The following is a 16,968-nucleotide window of genomic DNA, read 5'->3' as shown; positions in this document are numbered from 1 at the left end:
CTTCATCACTGTCTACTATTCTTAGCATTGTGAGAGGTGTTGAAGAAGGAAATGTGGCCTCTACCCAAGTTGGCGAGACAACACTAGCATGTATCAAATATAACCAGATACAATTGTGACAGTATAGAATTCCATACTATGCAGTCCGGTCTGACTGAATGAGCACAGAGGCACAGAAAAGTCATCATTCAGAAGCAGAATAGTCAAGGAAGGTCCCATGGAGGCAGCCAGATCCAATGTGAGCACTGAACAGTGGAGGATGTGATCACAGGGAAAAGAGGGAAGTCATGAAATCCAGGGAATACACAGAGACAGGTATGAGCATGCCCACAAATGGCCTGCCAGGTCCCACTATGGCAGAAGGGATGTGCTGGGAAAGATCAGACAGTATGAGAAGGGACAGAAGAAGGAGGGCCTTGACAGCCAGACAAGGAGTTCAGACAACATGGCAGGAAACAGATCTATTCAGTTTTCAATCACTCACACAGCAGAAAGAAAAAACAGTGCCTAAGGATGAGTTCAAAAACGGAATGCAAGGGGCGCCTGGGTGGCTCAGTCGTTAAGCATCTGCCTTCGGCTCGGGTCGTGATCCTCGGGGTCCTGGAATCGAGCCCCACATCGGGCTCCCTGCTCAGCAGGAAGTCTGCTTCTCCCTCCCCACTCCCCCTGCCTGTGTTCCTGCTCTTGCTATCTGTCAAATAAATAAATAAAATCTTAAAAAAAAAAAAAAACGGAATGCAAGATGAACAGGGTGAGATTAAAAACAGGGAAATTGGGTAAGAAGTGAGAAAAGCCTAGACCAGAATGCTGAGGTTAGAGGGGATGGAGGAAATACTTCTAAAAATAAAGTCTACTGGACTCAGTCACTGGCTTCATACGGGGAATGACAGATAAAGCAGAGATAACGCAGAAAAAAAGCCAAAGGTCTGTGTTTGCATAATCAGAAAACAGCAGTAATTTTGAGAGAATAGACAGATTTGGTTTGGGACAGGTTTCATGATGACAATACTCTGCAGGGCCCTCTTCAAGACTGGTAACTGGAGATACATTTGTGGAGCTGGCAGCAGAAACCAGACAGCTGCAGATAAAACAGAGGAGCCACCTAGATAACCACTGGCTAGGTTGCCTGGAAGCCAGGGCTCACTACTCATTCTGAGCACATATCCAATTCTTGCAGCGTCATATTCTCACAGGAATGAGGCTAGGATGCAGCAAACTTACTTTTGTATAATACAGAGTTCCCAGCGAGAAATGCTCTCCCCGTTTCTCTCCATAACTTTCTTACTCTTCCAGGCACACATAAAGGCTCAGTTCTTTTATAAAGCTTTTCAGTCTACCCCACCCCCAACATGGTCTTCTCTCTGAACTTTTTTTTTAAGACTTATTTGAAAGAGAGAAAATGCGTGTGCGTGCCACAGGAGCACACACACACACACACACACACACACACACACACAGTGGAGGGAGGGGCAAAGGAAGATAATCTTTGAGCAGACTCTCCACTGAGCGTGAAGCCCAACTCGGACACACACACACACACACACACACACACACACACACACACACACAGTGGAGGGAGGGGCAAAGGAAGATAATCTTTGAGCAGACTCTCCACTGAGCGTGAAGCCCAACTCGGGGACACACACACACACACACACACACACACACACACACACACAGTGGAGGGAGGGGCAAAGGAAGATAATCTTTGAGCAGACTCTCCACTGAGCGTGAAGCCCAACTCGGACACACACACACACACACACACACACACACACACACACACACACACACACACACAGTGGAGGGAGGGGCAAAGGAAGATAATCTTTGAGCAGACTCTCCACTGAGCGTGAAGCCCAACTCGGGGACACACACACACACACACACACACACACACACACACACACACACAGTGGAGGGAGGGGCAAAGGAAGATAATCTTTGAGCAGACTCTCCACTGAGCGTGAAGCCCAACTCGGGGACACACACACACACACACACACACACACACACACACACACACAGTGGAGGGAGGGGCAAAGGAAGATAATCTTTGAGCAGACTCTCCACTGAGCGTGAAGCCCAACTCGGGGACACACACACACACACACACACACACACACACAGTGGAGGGAGGGGCAAAGGAAGATAATCTTTGAGCAGACTCTCCACTGAGCGTGAAGCCCAACTCGGGGCTCAATCTCACCACCCATGAGATCACGACCTGAGCCGAAACCAAGAGTTGGAAGGGCACCTGGGTGGCTCAATTGGTTAAGCATTTGCGTTTGGCTCAGGGTCCTGGGATTGAGCACCGCATCAGGCTCCCTGCTCAGCAGGGAATCTGCTTCTCCCTCTGCCCCTCCCTCCACTCGTGCACAATCTCTCTCTCAGATAAAGAAAATCTTCAAAAACAAAACCAAACCAAGAATTGGACACTTAACTGACTGAGCCATCCAGGCACCCCTCCGAACTTGTATTATTTCTAGTACTCATCGCCGGTGTAAGTACATGTTTTAACAGTTGCATTCACATTTTCCTAATTTTCTAGCTATTAGCCAAACCTCCAGAAGCACACTGAGAGCCTAGCCAGTGCAGTAAGCAGGACTAAACTAAAGCATGAATGCTTCTAAAAATGTACTGAATGACCAAAGCCCAAGAGGAAGAGAAATAAATCCAACTTTACTGTGCACGCCCCAAGTGATAAATAGACCACTGAACTCAAAAGATTCTGGGATCTTGGTAAGGGCTGATTTACATACAAATCTGCAAGCAGTCTTGCCTACCACTTTACAACCAAGATGAGCCAATCCAGACCAACCTGACCTCCTCCGTCCTGCTTTTATGTTTTCTGGGTCTTCACCCACACCTACCCTTTCATAAGCTCCAACTTTCCAACTGTTATGTGATTCTACCTAATCTTCACTCAACTCTTCCCTCCAATCCATAAATATGCCTACACTGCCTTCCTTCCCTCTTTCCACTCTCCTCACGTACCAGCCAAATCCAAACTCTTTCAGCAATCTTTATTATTTTTCTAAGGTTCCAACCTGTCTCCATCCATTCACTACCAAAATGATTAGAACAGAAATCTTCTCTTGCTGCCTTCTTAACCACTCTATAATCTGGCTTTTGATGAAACTTCACCCATCCTGTAAAAGTCAGGTCCAATGTCATCCTCTCTAGAAATCTTTGATTGCCCCATATCTGGAAGTATTCATTTCCCCCTTCCAGTGTGTTATTATACCTCTTCTCCTGCAGCACTTACACTCCACCTAACATTATAGCTATTTGTGCTCATCTCTTACCTTCCCTATTGGACAATAAGCTCCTTGAGGGTGGTGACTGAATCTGATTTATCTTTACAATCCTATTACAAGTTCATAAGAGGGAGCTCATAAATCTTGACTGAATGCACTTCTAATACGTACATAAATGTAACAGAATACAGATCACTGCGCTAAGAAGCAGAAGACTTAATAGTGTGACCTCAGGCAGATCCCATCTCTGGACTCAGGCAGCACCAAAGTGAAGAGGAAGAGTAAGGCTCTCTGAGATCCTGTCTAACTCTAATATGATATGACTTCAATTAATGCCAACTAGCACAGAAAAACAAGGACCCAAACTCTCAGCCCCATATTCCTGGTTTCTTTTGGTCCCCAAAACAAGTTTTTCCTTTCCATTTTATTTCTAAAGAAAAAGTATCCTGGAAAATTACATCACTTCATGCTGAACAACTGGGGAGAAGAAACAACATGGATCGCAGCTAACCCCATCTAATTGCTAGGTGCAATCCCTGTGCAGTCACTTTCCATACCATGTTAGGGTGGCTTCAGCAGCATCCTTTACCCTCATAGATGCAGGGTTTGGCTCCTTATCTCCTTTGTACTTGACCTCTTGCTCACTGTTCTTGGACTTACTTCCTGAAATACCCAGTTCCACAATCTCCAATACTTCCTTAAGACAGTCCTAGAAGCAGGAAAGGCAAATCAGTTTTTGTAATAAACCTATCTTATAAGATAAGGAAATACAGCAAAATGCTAACAGTGGTTGTGTTTTGGTGGTGGGCTTCAGTTTCCTTCTCACTTTAATAGGTGTATGTTAATTTCACAATAATATAATAAACTTTGCCCCCCAATTTTTCTTTAAAGAACTGAATTTGAATGTTCAGAATTAGATAATAAATGATAAAATCAATTCAATCTTATCAGTTATAATTCTTATAAAATTACCACAGACTATAAAATCATGAAAGCCCAAGTTTAAGAGATAGAATGGTAATTCAGTTAAACCTGGGGTGGTTTAAGACATTAAGTCACTAAGATTAAAACAAAATTCAGGAGCAAGATGGAAACCTAAGACATTAGATTATCCAAAGAGAAGTTCATCAGTTACTGAAATTTTTAAGCAATTCTTGGTACCATAACATTAGAAGCCATAATGAAAATAACTAAGATTTAATCAACAGTATTATTTTAAAATGATATAAAACTCTCCATAAATATTCAATGAGACTGATACCTCTTATTTACACTATGAATTCTTGAAAACCACCTGCCTCCCTGTAAGGAAGATATTAAATGGAACAATGGCAAGGGAAATCAGCCTAGATATCTGTGCCTACTTGAAAGTGGGAAATATGTGTGAAATGAAATTTTTAATATACAGGCAAACCGTTATGGCAAGCTGTGCTCTAGGTTTGCAACCTGGCTACCAACTGCCCTTCGAAGTTTGGCAATGGGTGACCAAAGTGCCTTCTGGCCATCTCAAAGCTACCACATCCTTTCAAGAAAGAATTTTCTTGATAGTTCAGATAAATTAGTCAAGGCTCCATCTTTCAAAGAACTTCTCTATGGATTAATCTGCAACCAAATATAAGCATGATGACAATTTTTGAGTTGAGCCCAAAAGGACAAGTGTCCTACCAAAATATAACAAGTATATTCAGTTTAAAGTATGCAATATTGCATTTAAATATTCTCTTTTAAGAGGCATCTTCCCAACATACACTTTTGTTTCTCCTTCCTGTTTTAAGATCTAGTAAACTAACCTTTTCATCAAGCATATCAGGGTGCTCTGTCAGCCAGACACAGAGACACTGAAAAGCTGCTACTATCATGGAGTGCAGATCCCGGGAGTGAAGAGGAGCTGGCCGACTACACTGGTACACAATGTAGCTGCACACAGAACTGATGGCTCGCTTCCGGTCTCCGGAGTCAACCACCACCTTCACCTGAGCATATTCATATGGGGAACACAGTTAGCCAGGAACCACTGTACTGATTTCAAACTATCTGCACTGCAGCCTGGCCTTTCTGACACTGGGATACACTACAGGAAGCCTTGCTTTCAAAAATTTTATTTATACAAAGGCACCTGCGTGGCTCAATCGGTTGTGTCCAACTTTTGATTTTGGCTCAGGTCATGATCCCAGGGTTGTGAAATCAAGTCCCATGTCGGGCACTGTGCTGGGGGTGGAGCCTGCTTGAGATTCTCTCTCCCCCTCTCCCTTTGCCCCTCCTCCTGCTCTCTCTCAAATAAATAAATCTTAAAAATAAATATTATTTATACAGAGAAATATTTCAGATATATCATCATAAAATACTCTATAAAATCAGAGAACATTTTTCAAACTCCAAAACAGTTATTTCATTTTAGCATATTTTTTCATTGGCTAAAAACCTAAACTCCTGGAGTGCACCTATCCATCATCATCAGATATCAAAAGAATATCTGGCAATGGAACGTGTATACATTTCCGAAGCCCCCTAACCCAACCCTGCAGTGATGCTCTATGGGCTATAAAGTTCTGTATGGCTGCTCAGAGGTATAATTCACATACAGGAAACTACACATATTTAAAGTGAACAATTTCATAAATTTTGGCATAAGTATACACTTGTGAACTATCACCACAATCAAAATAGTAGACATATCCATCACCCCCCAAAATATCCTCATGCACCTTTCTAATCCTTTCTTCCACTCCTTTATGCCCCTTCCTTAGGTTACTACTGATCTGCTTTCTGTCAATTCAGGTTAATCTGCATTTTCTAGAGTTTTATATAAATAAAATCATATGTATTGTATTCTTTTTTGGGGGAGGGGGCCTGGCTTCTTCTTCTCAGCATAAATATTTTGAGATTTATGCACATTTTTATGTGCATTTATTAAAATCAGATGATCCTACAATGACACAAAATGTCATGTTGAAAATTTAAGGGTATTATAAGAAAATACAAAATCAACAGGTAGGGGCGCCTGGGTGGCTCAGTCGTTAAGCATCTGCCTTCAGCTCAGGTCATGATCCCGGGCTCCTGGATCCAGCCCCGCATCGGGCTCCCTGCTCAGCAGGAAGTCTGCTTCTCCCTCTCCCACTCCCCCACTTGTGTTCCCTCTCTCGCTGTGTCTCTGTCAAATAAATAAAATCTTAAAAAAAAAAAAAAATCAACAGATATTCTATTAGCATGTGCAAATAAACAGGAAGTACTGAAATGTTTCCTGTAACTTAACAGCAAAAGTATCATTCGTAATCTTTGAACCTATTAAAAAAAGTAAAGTTCACTTTGTAAAATTTCACTTGGAGGCTCACTTTTGCACACTCTGGATAAAACTATGTTTGAGTATAAGCAACACTGTAATACCCATATCAAGGAGTTGAGAGATACAGGAAAAAGAATCATGGTCCAAAGCTATTGGGCTAAAATAAAAGTACTGTTCTCCTCACCTTTGCCAGGCCAGAAAGGAGCTCTAGAGCTGCCAGTGATATGCTCATGTCTTGCCGCCACTGGGAGTTGAGTCTTTGGGTGACAAGATGAATGCTGCGAATCAGGAGCCCAGCAGCTGAATCTGTATTAAGAGCTAGGATATAACCCCAATGCCACATCCCACAGGGAGGGAAAACAACTAAGCATTAGTAACGAGAAGCACAGCATTCCACCAGGCACAGACCACAGCAGCCACAGTGAGCACGACGGGCACCCACACAGTGCTATGCTCCCCACCCCACTGGCCTCAGCGTGAAGCCTGACTGAACAACAGTGCACAGGGCACACACACTGGACCAAAGCAGCTTCTAGCTCCCAGCTCAGGTACTTTTACACAGACATCCACTAGGATTTGGCACTTCAATATATCTTAAAATTTCTTAATTAACTCATAGAGAGTTACATTTTCAAAAAAAACAATGAAAAGGCTATCTATCAATTATTTCCTTGGAATTTTATAGAAGAAAGAATTCACATTTTTAGAATCTCCTCAGATGTTAGGAATACCCTAAAACATCTGTTGACATTATTTTCAGGGTTTAAACTATCAAAAGTCACATGCAAAGCCTTTTCAAACACATTTTAACATTTAGTTCTCTAAAGCTACTTTAATGTTTCTTAAAAAAAAATTTAAATAACCAAGTCAACATATTTTTATTTGACCTCTAGTTCTACATTTAAAATTACTACTTAGCTAATAATAAATTAGGACAAATTAAACTGATTTTATAAAGGAAGCTTTAGGGACATTATACCTGTCGATCCTATCAGAAAGAGGGCAGTGACAACAGAAAAAGGAATGATCATTAAAGAGAGACATTCATGCGACACTAACACAAATCTGGATTTCTTAGTAAAAACTACTTTATGACATTACAAGCAGAACTCACTAACACCAGTTCAAAAGGCTGAAACAAACAATAATCACTTCAAACATTTATATTAGAACACATACAATAATTCAAAAAGTTCTTTAGTTCAGAAGTGTTTTAGAAAGCATGAAAAACAAATTTTCACCCACTGTATACTTAAATCCATGAACATAATGAATAAGTTAACAATTTAAATAACTGCTTTATAAATGCAATATTTAAATTTGTTGAATAACCTTAACATAATGAGCTGATGTATTTGACATGCTCAAGGATACTTAAAGCAAACTTAAACATGCCTGGACTCCTAGGCTCATGAATTTTCCAGATAATTAAAAAATTAAATTTACATCTAAGGATCTAGATTTCATTCCAGTCATGTTGGACTAGCACTCACAGATTCAATACAATATTAATAATCATGTATAAAAAAAAGGCACCCACAAATTCACAGAACCCGTAAAGTAAGTGTCAAGGTACAGGACATCACTGAATAGGATGCTCTGCTAGCAAATGTTTCCTTACTTTTGCTTAAAATTTAAACACAAAGACTCTCTCCTCTGGGTTCCATCTAATGTACATTTTATCACTTCACGTACCACACTGCAATAATTGATGTGCTGGCTATCTCTATCATTAGAGCCTGAGGCAGAGCACGTTCTATTTCTCCATATTACCAGTATCTGGTAAAAGAATCCATAAATTTTTCCTGACCCCCCCCACTATAATCATTTATAAAATCTAATAAACTACCCAAAATCTAGCCACTAAAAGCTACAGAGGTAATTTTAAAAAATCTGTTTTCTTTTAAAAAATCTCTTAGACTAATAAGTATTAGGTTATTAAGTATTATACTTAAATACATTAAAATCATGAACATTAAAATTTTGTTTAAAAAGACTGTTTTATGAATCTGGGCATTAATACTTATTCAATAACCTTTGGATTTCAAAAAAACAAACATGGCTTACCATAATCCCTTAGGAGAGCTTGAGCAGGTCTTTCACTATCGGGAGTTGTGGGCTCTGTGCTTCCACCACTTGCTGAACTAATACCACTATTAGTGCGACTATGACTCTTCAGGTTATTCTCTCCACCACCCTAGTCAAATAAAAATGGATCAAAGATTTGAGGGCTACATTCAAAATTGACAAGAACAGATAGAAGTCAGTCATTAAAAGCCATGTTGATAAAACGGAATGGGCCAACTAAGTAGCACAAACTGATATACAGATAAAAACTGACAAGGAGGGGTGCCTGGGTGGCGCAGTCGGTTAAGCGTCTATTTTCGGCTCAGGTCATGGTCTCAGGGTCCCAGGATTGGGCCCCGCTTCGGGCTCCCTGCTCAGCGGGGAGCCTGCTTCTCCCTCTCCCTCTGCCGTTCCCCCCAGCCTGTGTTCTCTCTCTCTCTGTCAAATGAATTGATAAAATCTAAAAACCTGACAAGGAATTAAAATTACTGTGGTGTTTTTGCGCAGACACCATCTACTGAAGGATATGAAGGGTCTGATGATTATGGGTGTCCATTCTGGAGTCTTTGCTGCTGTTTATAAAGGGCCAGCCCAAGACCTTTTCTATCTTCACTAGACTTCACTAGCTAATGACCCTGGGCCCTTAAACAATTACCCTATGCCTCCTACGCAAGACTTTAGGAGTACAAGCTTAAAAAAACAAAACACAAATAAACAAACAACAGTAACTTTCAAATGTAGTTACATCATAGAACACAAACAATAAGATATCATGGTTAGTATAAAGATTAACTCCTATATGTATATGGGCTAACAAAGGTATCTGTTGAAGGTTTCTCTCATTTTATCCCCCATATAAACAAAGTTCATTATATCCAGATCAGTTGATTATTATTAGCTACCTACTGGGATACAAATATAATTTCCTTAATAATAATTTGATCACCCATCCTACATCTACCCAGTTCATTCTAGTATACCCTATAAATTTCCCCACTCTCCTGCCTCTACTCCAGGTGTGGGGATCACATATCCTGAAGCCAGAAGCCAGGGTCATTGGGAGTCTCTGGGAAGCTTTTTTTTTTTTTTTTAAGATTTTATTTATTTATTTGACAGAGAGAGACACAGTGAGAGCGGGAACACAAGCAGGGGGAGCGGGAGAGGGAGAAGCAGGCTTCCCGCTGAGCAGGGAGCCCGATGTGGGGCTCGATCCCAGGACTCTGGGATCATGACTCGAGCCAAAGGCAGACGCTTAACGACTGAGCCACCCAGGCGCCCCACTGGGAAGCTTTTTTAATTTCGAAGTACTGGTGCTTTAGGGGACCTTCAAACTTTGGTCTAGAGGAGCTAAAAGAGCTGATGAGATGGAAAAGAATAAACTCAATACTTGTTTCTAGACAGCATTAAATCTACTAGGGACAGAAGGAATTATGGAATAGGAGGCTTTTCCTAGATTACTCAAGCCAGTTCACCAGCACAGCAAAAGAAGTTAAGAGCTTTAAGTAGAGACTGTCCAGAAATAAAGACTGCATCTAGCTGAAATTTCTCTCATGCAGAATCTCTCAAGGACCTGAAGAATGGTTGAGGAAACACTGAAAGGTAAGAAACCTCAAAATATATATTTTAAAATATGATCCTTCTGTATCAGTGAGCTGAATTTACAAACCAATACCTTTAAAAATCACAAGGACAGACATTTTGGAATGCAATTTACATAAAATCAGATGTTGATATTCTGACAGATTACATGTGGTATGCTTACCATCTCCATTTGGCAACCAATGGCTTCTAAAAGTGCTGAATCTTGAACAATATTTAACATTGCCCCTGTAACAGCAAAAAAAAAAAGGCATGTTATTTAAATACATGACAAAAATACTAAAATGGCTAAAATATCTCAATAGAGATAAGAATATGATTTTAGCTGACTATTCCTGAAATGTCCATAAAATTACTAATAAATCTATTGACTAGTATGAAAAAAACACTCTTTAGAAATGCCGTAATTCTGATCTTCCTTCAAAGTTTTAAAACCACATTTTCTAAAATAAACTTGAAGGTCAAACTTAACTATATAAAAACATGACCACTATCAGATATTTTTAAACTGATATTTAAGACCAGATGTAAGCATCTCAATTTCAAGGCTACTGCAAACTAAGAAAAATTATTATGGAATACTTTAAAAAAAATAGATTCTGTTCTTTTAGAAATAAAAGAAAAATAACAAAATAAAAATCACAGCTGTATCTCTCTGATCAGACTGCCTTTTTTAAAGATTTGTTTATTTATTAATTTATTTGAGGGAGAGAAAGCAGAAAAGGAGAGGGTGTGAGCTGGAGGAGGAGCAGAGGGAGAGGGAGAATCTCAAGCAGACTCCCTGCAGGGCACAGAGCCTGAGGCTTGAGATGTGGGGCTTGATCCCATGACCTATGAAATCATGATCTGAGCTGAAATCACCAGTTGGATGCTCAACCAACTGAGGCACCCAGGTGCCCCTGATCAGACTGCTTTTTAAGAATGAATAAAGTCACATGGTTCAGGGTTACCCCTGTCTGCATATTCTGAAGGCAAGCTGCACATATTCACTATAAAGGAACTTACAGCCCTAGAGAGGCTAGAACAGAAATAAGATGGTGAGCCTAGCACACTGCTTCTCATCTCAGTATGGGAGTACTCTTGTCCACAATGGATAAAGAGAGGACAGACACAGCTTTGCCAATCTATGGCAAGAGCTGACAATTAACTCTTCCTTGAAAGGTACACATGAAGCTCTTCAGAACAAGGGTAAAGCAAAACTAAGTAACAACTCTGTAGAAAATTATCTGATTTCAAGTGATACATTCTTTGAATAACCTAAAACACTACAACTTGGAGGCCCCCTCACAGCCAGATTTAACCTCTGTTCTTTCAACTCTTTCAGAACGAAAGGATTTATTCTTCCCTATTTATTCCACCTTCTCACTGCATAACACACTATACTTCCCCAACACTCCAACTACTCCTGCTGCCACCAGTTCTTTGGCCGTGACATTTCCTCTCCTGAAATGAAATCTTACCCTCATTTCTGCCTATTCAAATTCTGCCCTACAAGATCAAATTTAACTTCCACTTCCCCCCATGAAGTCTTCCTTGCTCTTTTGGTTTCTTCTCTCAACAGTAAAGACACTTAAGACATGCAATCAGCTCTGTCCTCTGTAATTATCTCACACTTTGTGAGAATATTCTAATCTCTGCAATAAGACTTGTTCAAGGATGAAAGCCATGCCATTCAGTTCTTTAGTACTGTCCTCAGAGCACCTGTACCTAGGGCTCCTGGCTTTCATGAAAAGCCAGAAGTAAAAAAAAAAAAAAAAAAAGGCCAGAAGTACAGAAAGAGACACGTACAGTTGTAGTAATCAACTGAAAAATAATGGGGGCTTAAAATACGGCAGTGGGCATAATGATGAGAAGCCATTTAAAACAGAGAATCAGGGATACCTGGGTGGCTCAGTCATTTAAGCGTCTGCCTTTGGCTCAGGTCATGATCCCAAGTCCCGCATGGCGGCGGGGGGGGGGGGGGGGGGGTCCCTGCTCAGCAGGGAGTCTGCTTCTCCCTCTGCCTGCCGCTCCCCCTGCTTGTGCCCTCTCTCTCTCTGATGAATAAATAAAATCTTAAAAAAAAATTTTTTTAATAAAAATAAAACAGAGAGGGGTGCCTGGGTGGCTCAGTCGTTAAACATCTGCCTTCCGCTCAGGTCATGACCCCAGGGTCCTGGGATCGAGCCCCGCATAGGGCTCTCTGCTCCACGGGAAGCCTGCTTCTCCCTCTCCCACTCCCCCTGCTTGTGTTCCCTCTCTCGCTGTCTGTCAAATAAATAAATAAAATCTTTAAAAAATTTTAAAAAAATAAAACAGAATCAGTACGATCAGGAGACCAACAGAGAACATTAAGGAAGAAGGAAGGAAGCACAGCAACAGCTACTTCTCAGTTTCCTCCTGGCAGGGTTCTGACGTAGCTTCCAGATTCACACCCAACTCAAAATTTTTCCCCATGGACATAATGGGCAGGAGGCAGAGGAAAACGCAGATGTAAGGGAGGGAAGGAAAGAGAACAGAGGGAAAAGGAAGAAGGGGGTAAGGGAACAGGAGGAGAGAGTAAAGGCAAGAGGGAAAGGGAAAAATAACACAAATAAAATTAAGCAAAAATGACCCCCTAAGACAAATGTAATGCTTTTCCCTTCCCTCATCTCACCCCTTTAAACTTTTTCACATATAAAAGCAAACAAATTCTGCCTCTGATTCAGAATAAGTAGAGCTGTATTAGGCTCAGGCTTCATCACCAACCCCTGCCTTCTAAGCATGCCTGGGGTCAACAGTGTGTGGGTTCACTTACAAAAAAATGTGTGAACACAAACCTAGTATCATTTGAGTGTTGTTGGGGTCCGTTTCTGTTTGCAAGGCACCTATTAGTATATTCACAAGTCTCAACTTCAGGGACAAAAAAGTTATTGGTTTATCATATGAAGAGCTGTCATCATTACTAAACTTTCCTTCCAAGACCACCTATGAAAGAAACAAATAATATTCAACATCAACTGTTGTGGTGCACTATGCCCATGTGGCAACTCCTACAGTGGACAAAGAGACCAGGCTAACAAGCAAGGCTTTCAATCTGACTAGTATTAGCTCCTGTGCTAAGTCTGGCACTAACTCACTCAACATGTGTTATCATTAGCTGTCACTAGCTATCGCCACCTGAAATAGTAGACCAAGGCATGCTGGCTGGCTGAAAGAAGAAATACTACAATAAATCAGCTTTGTCGATTTGATTGAAATAATCTGAGAAAAGTTTTAAAAAGCTCATGTTTCATTTTTAAAATACAATGTGACATGATTTAAGCACACAAAACAGAATATAGAATATAAAAAACTTTAATAAAACATTACCTCAGATCTGACTGTGCCAAAATGATGTGGGAGGGGCAACAAAGAAAGGAGGATATTAATGGAAGATCTTCTCAATTCTGTTGGATTTACATAGCTTTTGAATTTTGAGAGTTCTCTGCCAAAAAAAAAAAAAAAGAAAGAAAGAAAGAAAGAAAGAAAAAAAGAAATAGCTATTGGTATTTCCAAACCAAAGCTTGTTTTTAGCTATTGCCAAATATACATTATGTCAATTTTTCACAATATAAGCACTGGATTTGGTTTCATAACAAATGCAGTAACTACTTTACACTGAGTTTATATTCTGCGGGGTGTGTATGTGTATGTGTATGTGTGCATGTGTGTGAACTTCTATGTTAAACTTAGAGAATTAAACTAGAATCTGACTGATTGATTTCAAATGTATGATCTACTCTATAAAAGTAGGACCTCTGGGCTGGGGTTGTTCTTAGCCCTCTAAACCAGGCCAAAAAGGATTCAACATGCCCAGGACAAATGAGAACTAAATGAATTCAGGGATGAGGTATATCTGGACGTTCTATGCTCACGTAATGTGACCTGAGTCCCCTTGGGCTATAAAGACAACACTGCACAGGATAAATGAGGAAACTGGGGAGGAAGCACCAAAACAGACGAGGCCAAACCCAACAAGTGATATGCTAGTACAGAGAGCTTACCTGTCAGGCAAAATGGTTTCAAGAGCTGAAATAAAGTAAGGAACCACAACATCAATCCCTTTCAAGTCACAGCAGAACAAAGGAGGGGAGTTTAGAATAACGCTGGCCAAGACAGGATGGCACACATAATCATTTATCTGCAAACCTTGAATTAAAAGCATGTAAAATCTAGGAAAGCAAGAAAAAAATTTTAAATAAACTGCTGATCAATTGTTTTCATAATTATTAATATTTTCTAGAAAAGTTATCTGAAAGTCTATTTACACTCTTCACTACTTCTATCCTTTAAGAGGTATTACTAGAGTTAGAACAATTCAAAAGCAAATATACTAAAAACCAAATTATCTTTCCTAATGAAAAGAGAAAAAAGATTCATGTCTATTACACCTTCTTGAAGTGTTAAGCCTTGCAACTCAGTTATAGGTGCCTGCAAATGAAGTCACCAAAACAAGACAAATGACTGCAGTAATTAGCAATTAGTGAACCGAATTCCATGCCAGTAAAGTTTTACAACCTTTCCCAATTCCTGAAAAAGAAAAAAAGCGTGTTGTGGCTTTTCTCTTTCCCCATCATTTCCGGGGCGACAATGAAAGAAAGAAACCTCACGCAACCCTGCATTTACCACGACATGGAGGTGAGTCTGAGTAAGACTCCTTTTAGGAATAATCCTGAGCCTACCTTCTTTTAGCCTCCTCTCCTAACCCCCAATCAACTAAGTATTCGATCTTCCATCATTCAAGAGCAACTATATTGGTAAACTCTTCTACTACCATGAGGCACTTTTCTCCACAAACCTATTCGGAAACAACTTCCTCACCTCCCGGTCACTACTCAGCACACTGCAATCTAGCTTCTCCTCCTAGATCAGTTGAAACCATGTCAGCAAACAACCAACAGCCACTCAATTGCTAAATCCAGAAGACATGTCTAAGTCTTAACTTCCTCTGCCTTTTTTAAAGCATTCAACCCTTTAATTACTCCCTTCTTCTCTTCTTTTCCTTCTGTGACCTCTGTAGCTGTTTTCTGTAATAGACCCTCTTACTCCGCCTGCCTCCTATACTGGTATCCATCAGGCTGTCAAGCTCCACTCTCTAATAAGCTCTCTCTGGCACTAACCTGGTTTTAAGCTCCTGAATATAATTAAATCAATCTCTAGCCCATGCCTCTCAAGTGAGCCCCAGATCTGTTAACCAAAAGTGTGTTGGATACCTGAAAGCAGGTCATGTCTAATTATTGATTACTGATAATTTGTACTGATTACGCCAGTACTTCCTATGCACAGTGTCTAGCACACAGTAGGAACTTAAATATTTGTTGATTAATATCCTACAGGCATCTCAAACTCAATAGTTTCATAACTAATTCATCACTTGCCCTCTAACGAATCTGCTCTTTCAGTTGGTCATACTCCCACCCATCCAGTCTTAGGGGCCAGACAGAAAGCTCATGGTCACAGCCTTCTCCCTTATTGCTATTTACTCTTGGGGTATCTCCCCAACCCACAGTCTTCTTCCTGAGACTATGCATCCCACCACAAGGGATGAGCTCCAGCACTTCGTGTGACCCACCCTCACAGCTGTCGCTGGCTAGACCAGAGGAAGACACCTGATTAATCAGATCCTCTTTCCCAGGAATCTGAAATTAGGCTTCAGAAATGCTAACTGGCCCCGCTGGTCATCTAGACCAATGCCATGGAATTTGGGAACTCAGAAGCATACAGAATATAAGAAAATAATCTGCAGAGAAGAGAAGAATGAAGCATGGGAGACCATGAAGATAGAGAAACAGAAAGGAAGTTGTTTTGTTCCTTGAACACTTTCTAGTTTCTCATCCCTGCCCTTTGTGAGGCCCTGGTGCATGTCCTAACCTTAGAATGTATTAAATAGCAGTTTCTCATAACTCATTACCATTTTGCTTAAATCACATTGATGGGTTTCCTGTTACTTAAAGCCAAGAACCTATTAAGATACCCCTGATTAGCTGCCTGAATGTACCATTCTGTTTCAGGCCTCTAGGATTCTGCACTCAGTTCCCTCTGATTCAGCTTCATTCCTGAGAACCCAGCAGGTACAGACACACCTGAATGTTCTTGTTGATCACTTTAGCAGCTATGTGAATGATCAGTTCAGGAAAGCAAAACAGAGTCAAGAAAAATAGGAGGCCACTACAAGTTAATTTAGGAAAAAAGTGACAAGGTCTAAAGTGTCATGGTGAGGACAGAGTGGAGAGATTAGAAAGAGGGTTAAGTAACAGGCAGGAGTTGTTCACCATCCAAAGATAAAGAGGGAGAAGAGTCTAAAATGACTCCTAGTTTCTGGCCTGAGCAACTGAATGGCTGCCAGAGCCATTCACCAAGATGGTTGAAGTCACCGATTTGGATAAGAGGACCCTACCCAACCTGCTAACATAGGCTGAACACTACCCATCCTTTTTAAGTCCAGCACAATCATCCCATCCTCTGGAGCTCTTTCCTGAACCCCTGGGGTAAGCGCATACTGCTGCCTCTCTCCTACCAACTTCCTATTACTATTTGGATCATTGTTACTTAAGTACACGGCTTTGCTCACTTGAGAAAATAAGCTCCTCAGAGACCAGATTTACAGCTAACATTTCTGGACCATTTATAGTGCCCTAATACTGTGCTAAAAATTTAAGTAATGTGATCCTTCCAAATCTCTCCATCATTAATAAAAGTAAAATATAATGAAATAAATAATACTTCTAAAATAAAAAGCATCTTAAGGATCTTTACCAA

The 16,968-nt window shown here is 40.6% G+C and overlaps 1 protein-coding gene and 1 long non-coding RNA gene across 8 annotated transcripts in view; one reads left to right on the top strand and one right to left on the bottom strand.

Annotated features, from left to right (window-relative positions):
• Positions 1-16,968, bottom strand: part of RALGAPB (Ral GTPase activating protein non-catalytic subunit beta) — an 83,092-nt gene that overhangs the window by 33,506 nt on the left and 32,618 nt on the right. For 2 of the 7 annotated variants that reach the window (XM_027621186.2, XM_027621190.2), the window contains 9 exons: positions 14,214-14,381; positions 13,540-13,654; positions 13,008-13,155; positions 10,373-10,437; positions 8,611-8,740; positions 7,523-7,531; positions 6,728-6,861; positions 5,051-5,233; positions 3,818-3,969 (listed from right to left, as the gene is read on the bottom strand). In XM_027621186.2, the coding sequence (XP_027476987.1) occupies positions 3,818-3,969; positions 5,051-5,233; positions 6,728-6,861; positions 7,523-7,531; positions 8,611-8,740; positions 10,373-10,437; positions 13,008-13,155; positions 13,540-13,654; positions 14,214-14,381 (1,104 nt within the window). The remainder of the gene's footprint in view (positions 1-3,817; positions 3,970-5,050; positions 5,234-6,727; positions 6,862-7,522; positions 7,532-8,610; positions 8,741-10,372; positions 10,438-13,007; positions 13,156-13,539; positions 13,655-14,213; positions 14,382-16,968) is intronic. The other 5 variants (XM_027621189.2, XM_027621192.2, XM_027621187.2 and 2 more) reach the window with 3 other exon arrangements.
• Positions 190-16,968, top strand: part of LOC113937226 — a 36,106-nt gene continuing 19,327 nt past the window's right edge. Inside the window, exons 1-2 of the long non-coding RNA XR_003524552.1 lie at positions 190-315; positions 10,167-10,209. This is a non-coding gene — a long non-coding RNA (uncharacterized LOC113937226). The remainder of the gene's footprint in view (positions 316-10,166; positions 10,210-16,968) is intronic.

This window comes from Zalophus californianus, chromosome 8, assembly GCF_009762305.2.
Source record: "Zalophus californianus isolate mZalCal1 chromosome 8, mZalCal1.pri.v2, whole genome shotgun sequence".
In the NCBI taxonomy this organism is placed as follows: domain Eukaryota; kingdom Metazoa; phylum Chordata; class Mammalia; order Carnivora; family Otariidae; genus Zalophus; species Zalophus californianus.
The sequence above is the reverse complement of the archived record's forward strand: the minus strand, read 5'-3'. Positions and strand labels throughout refer to the sequence as shown.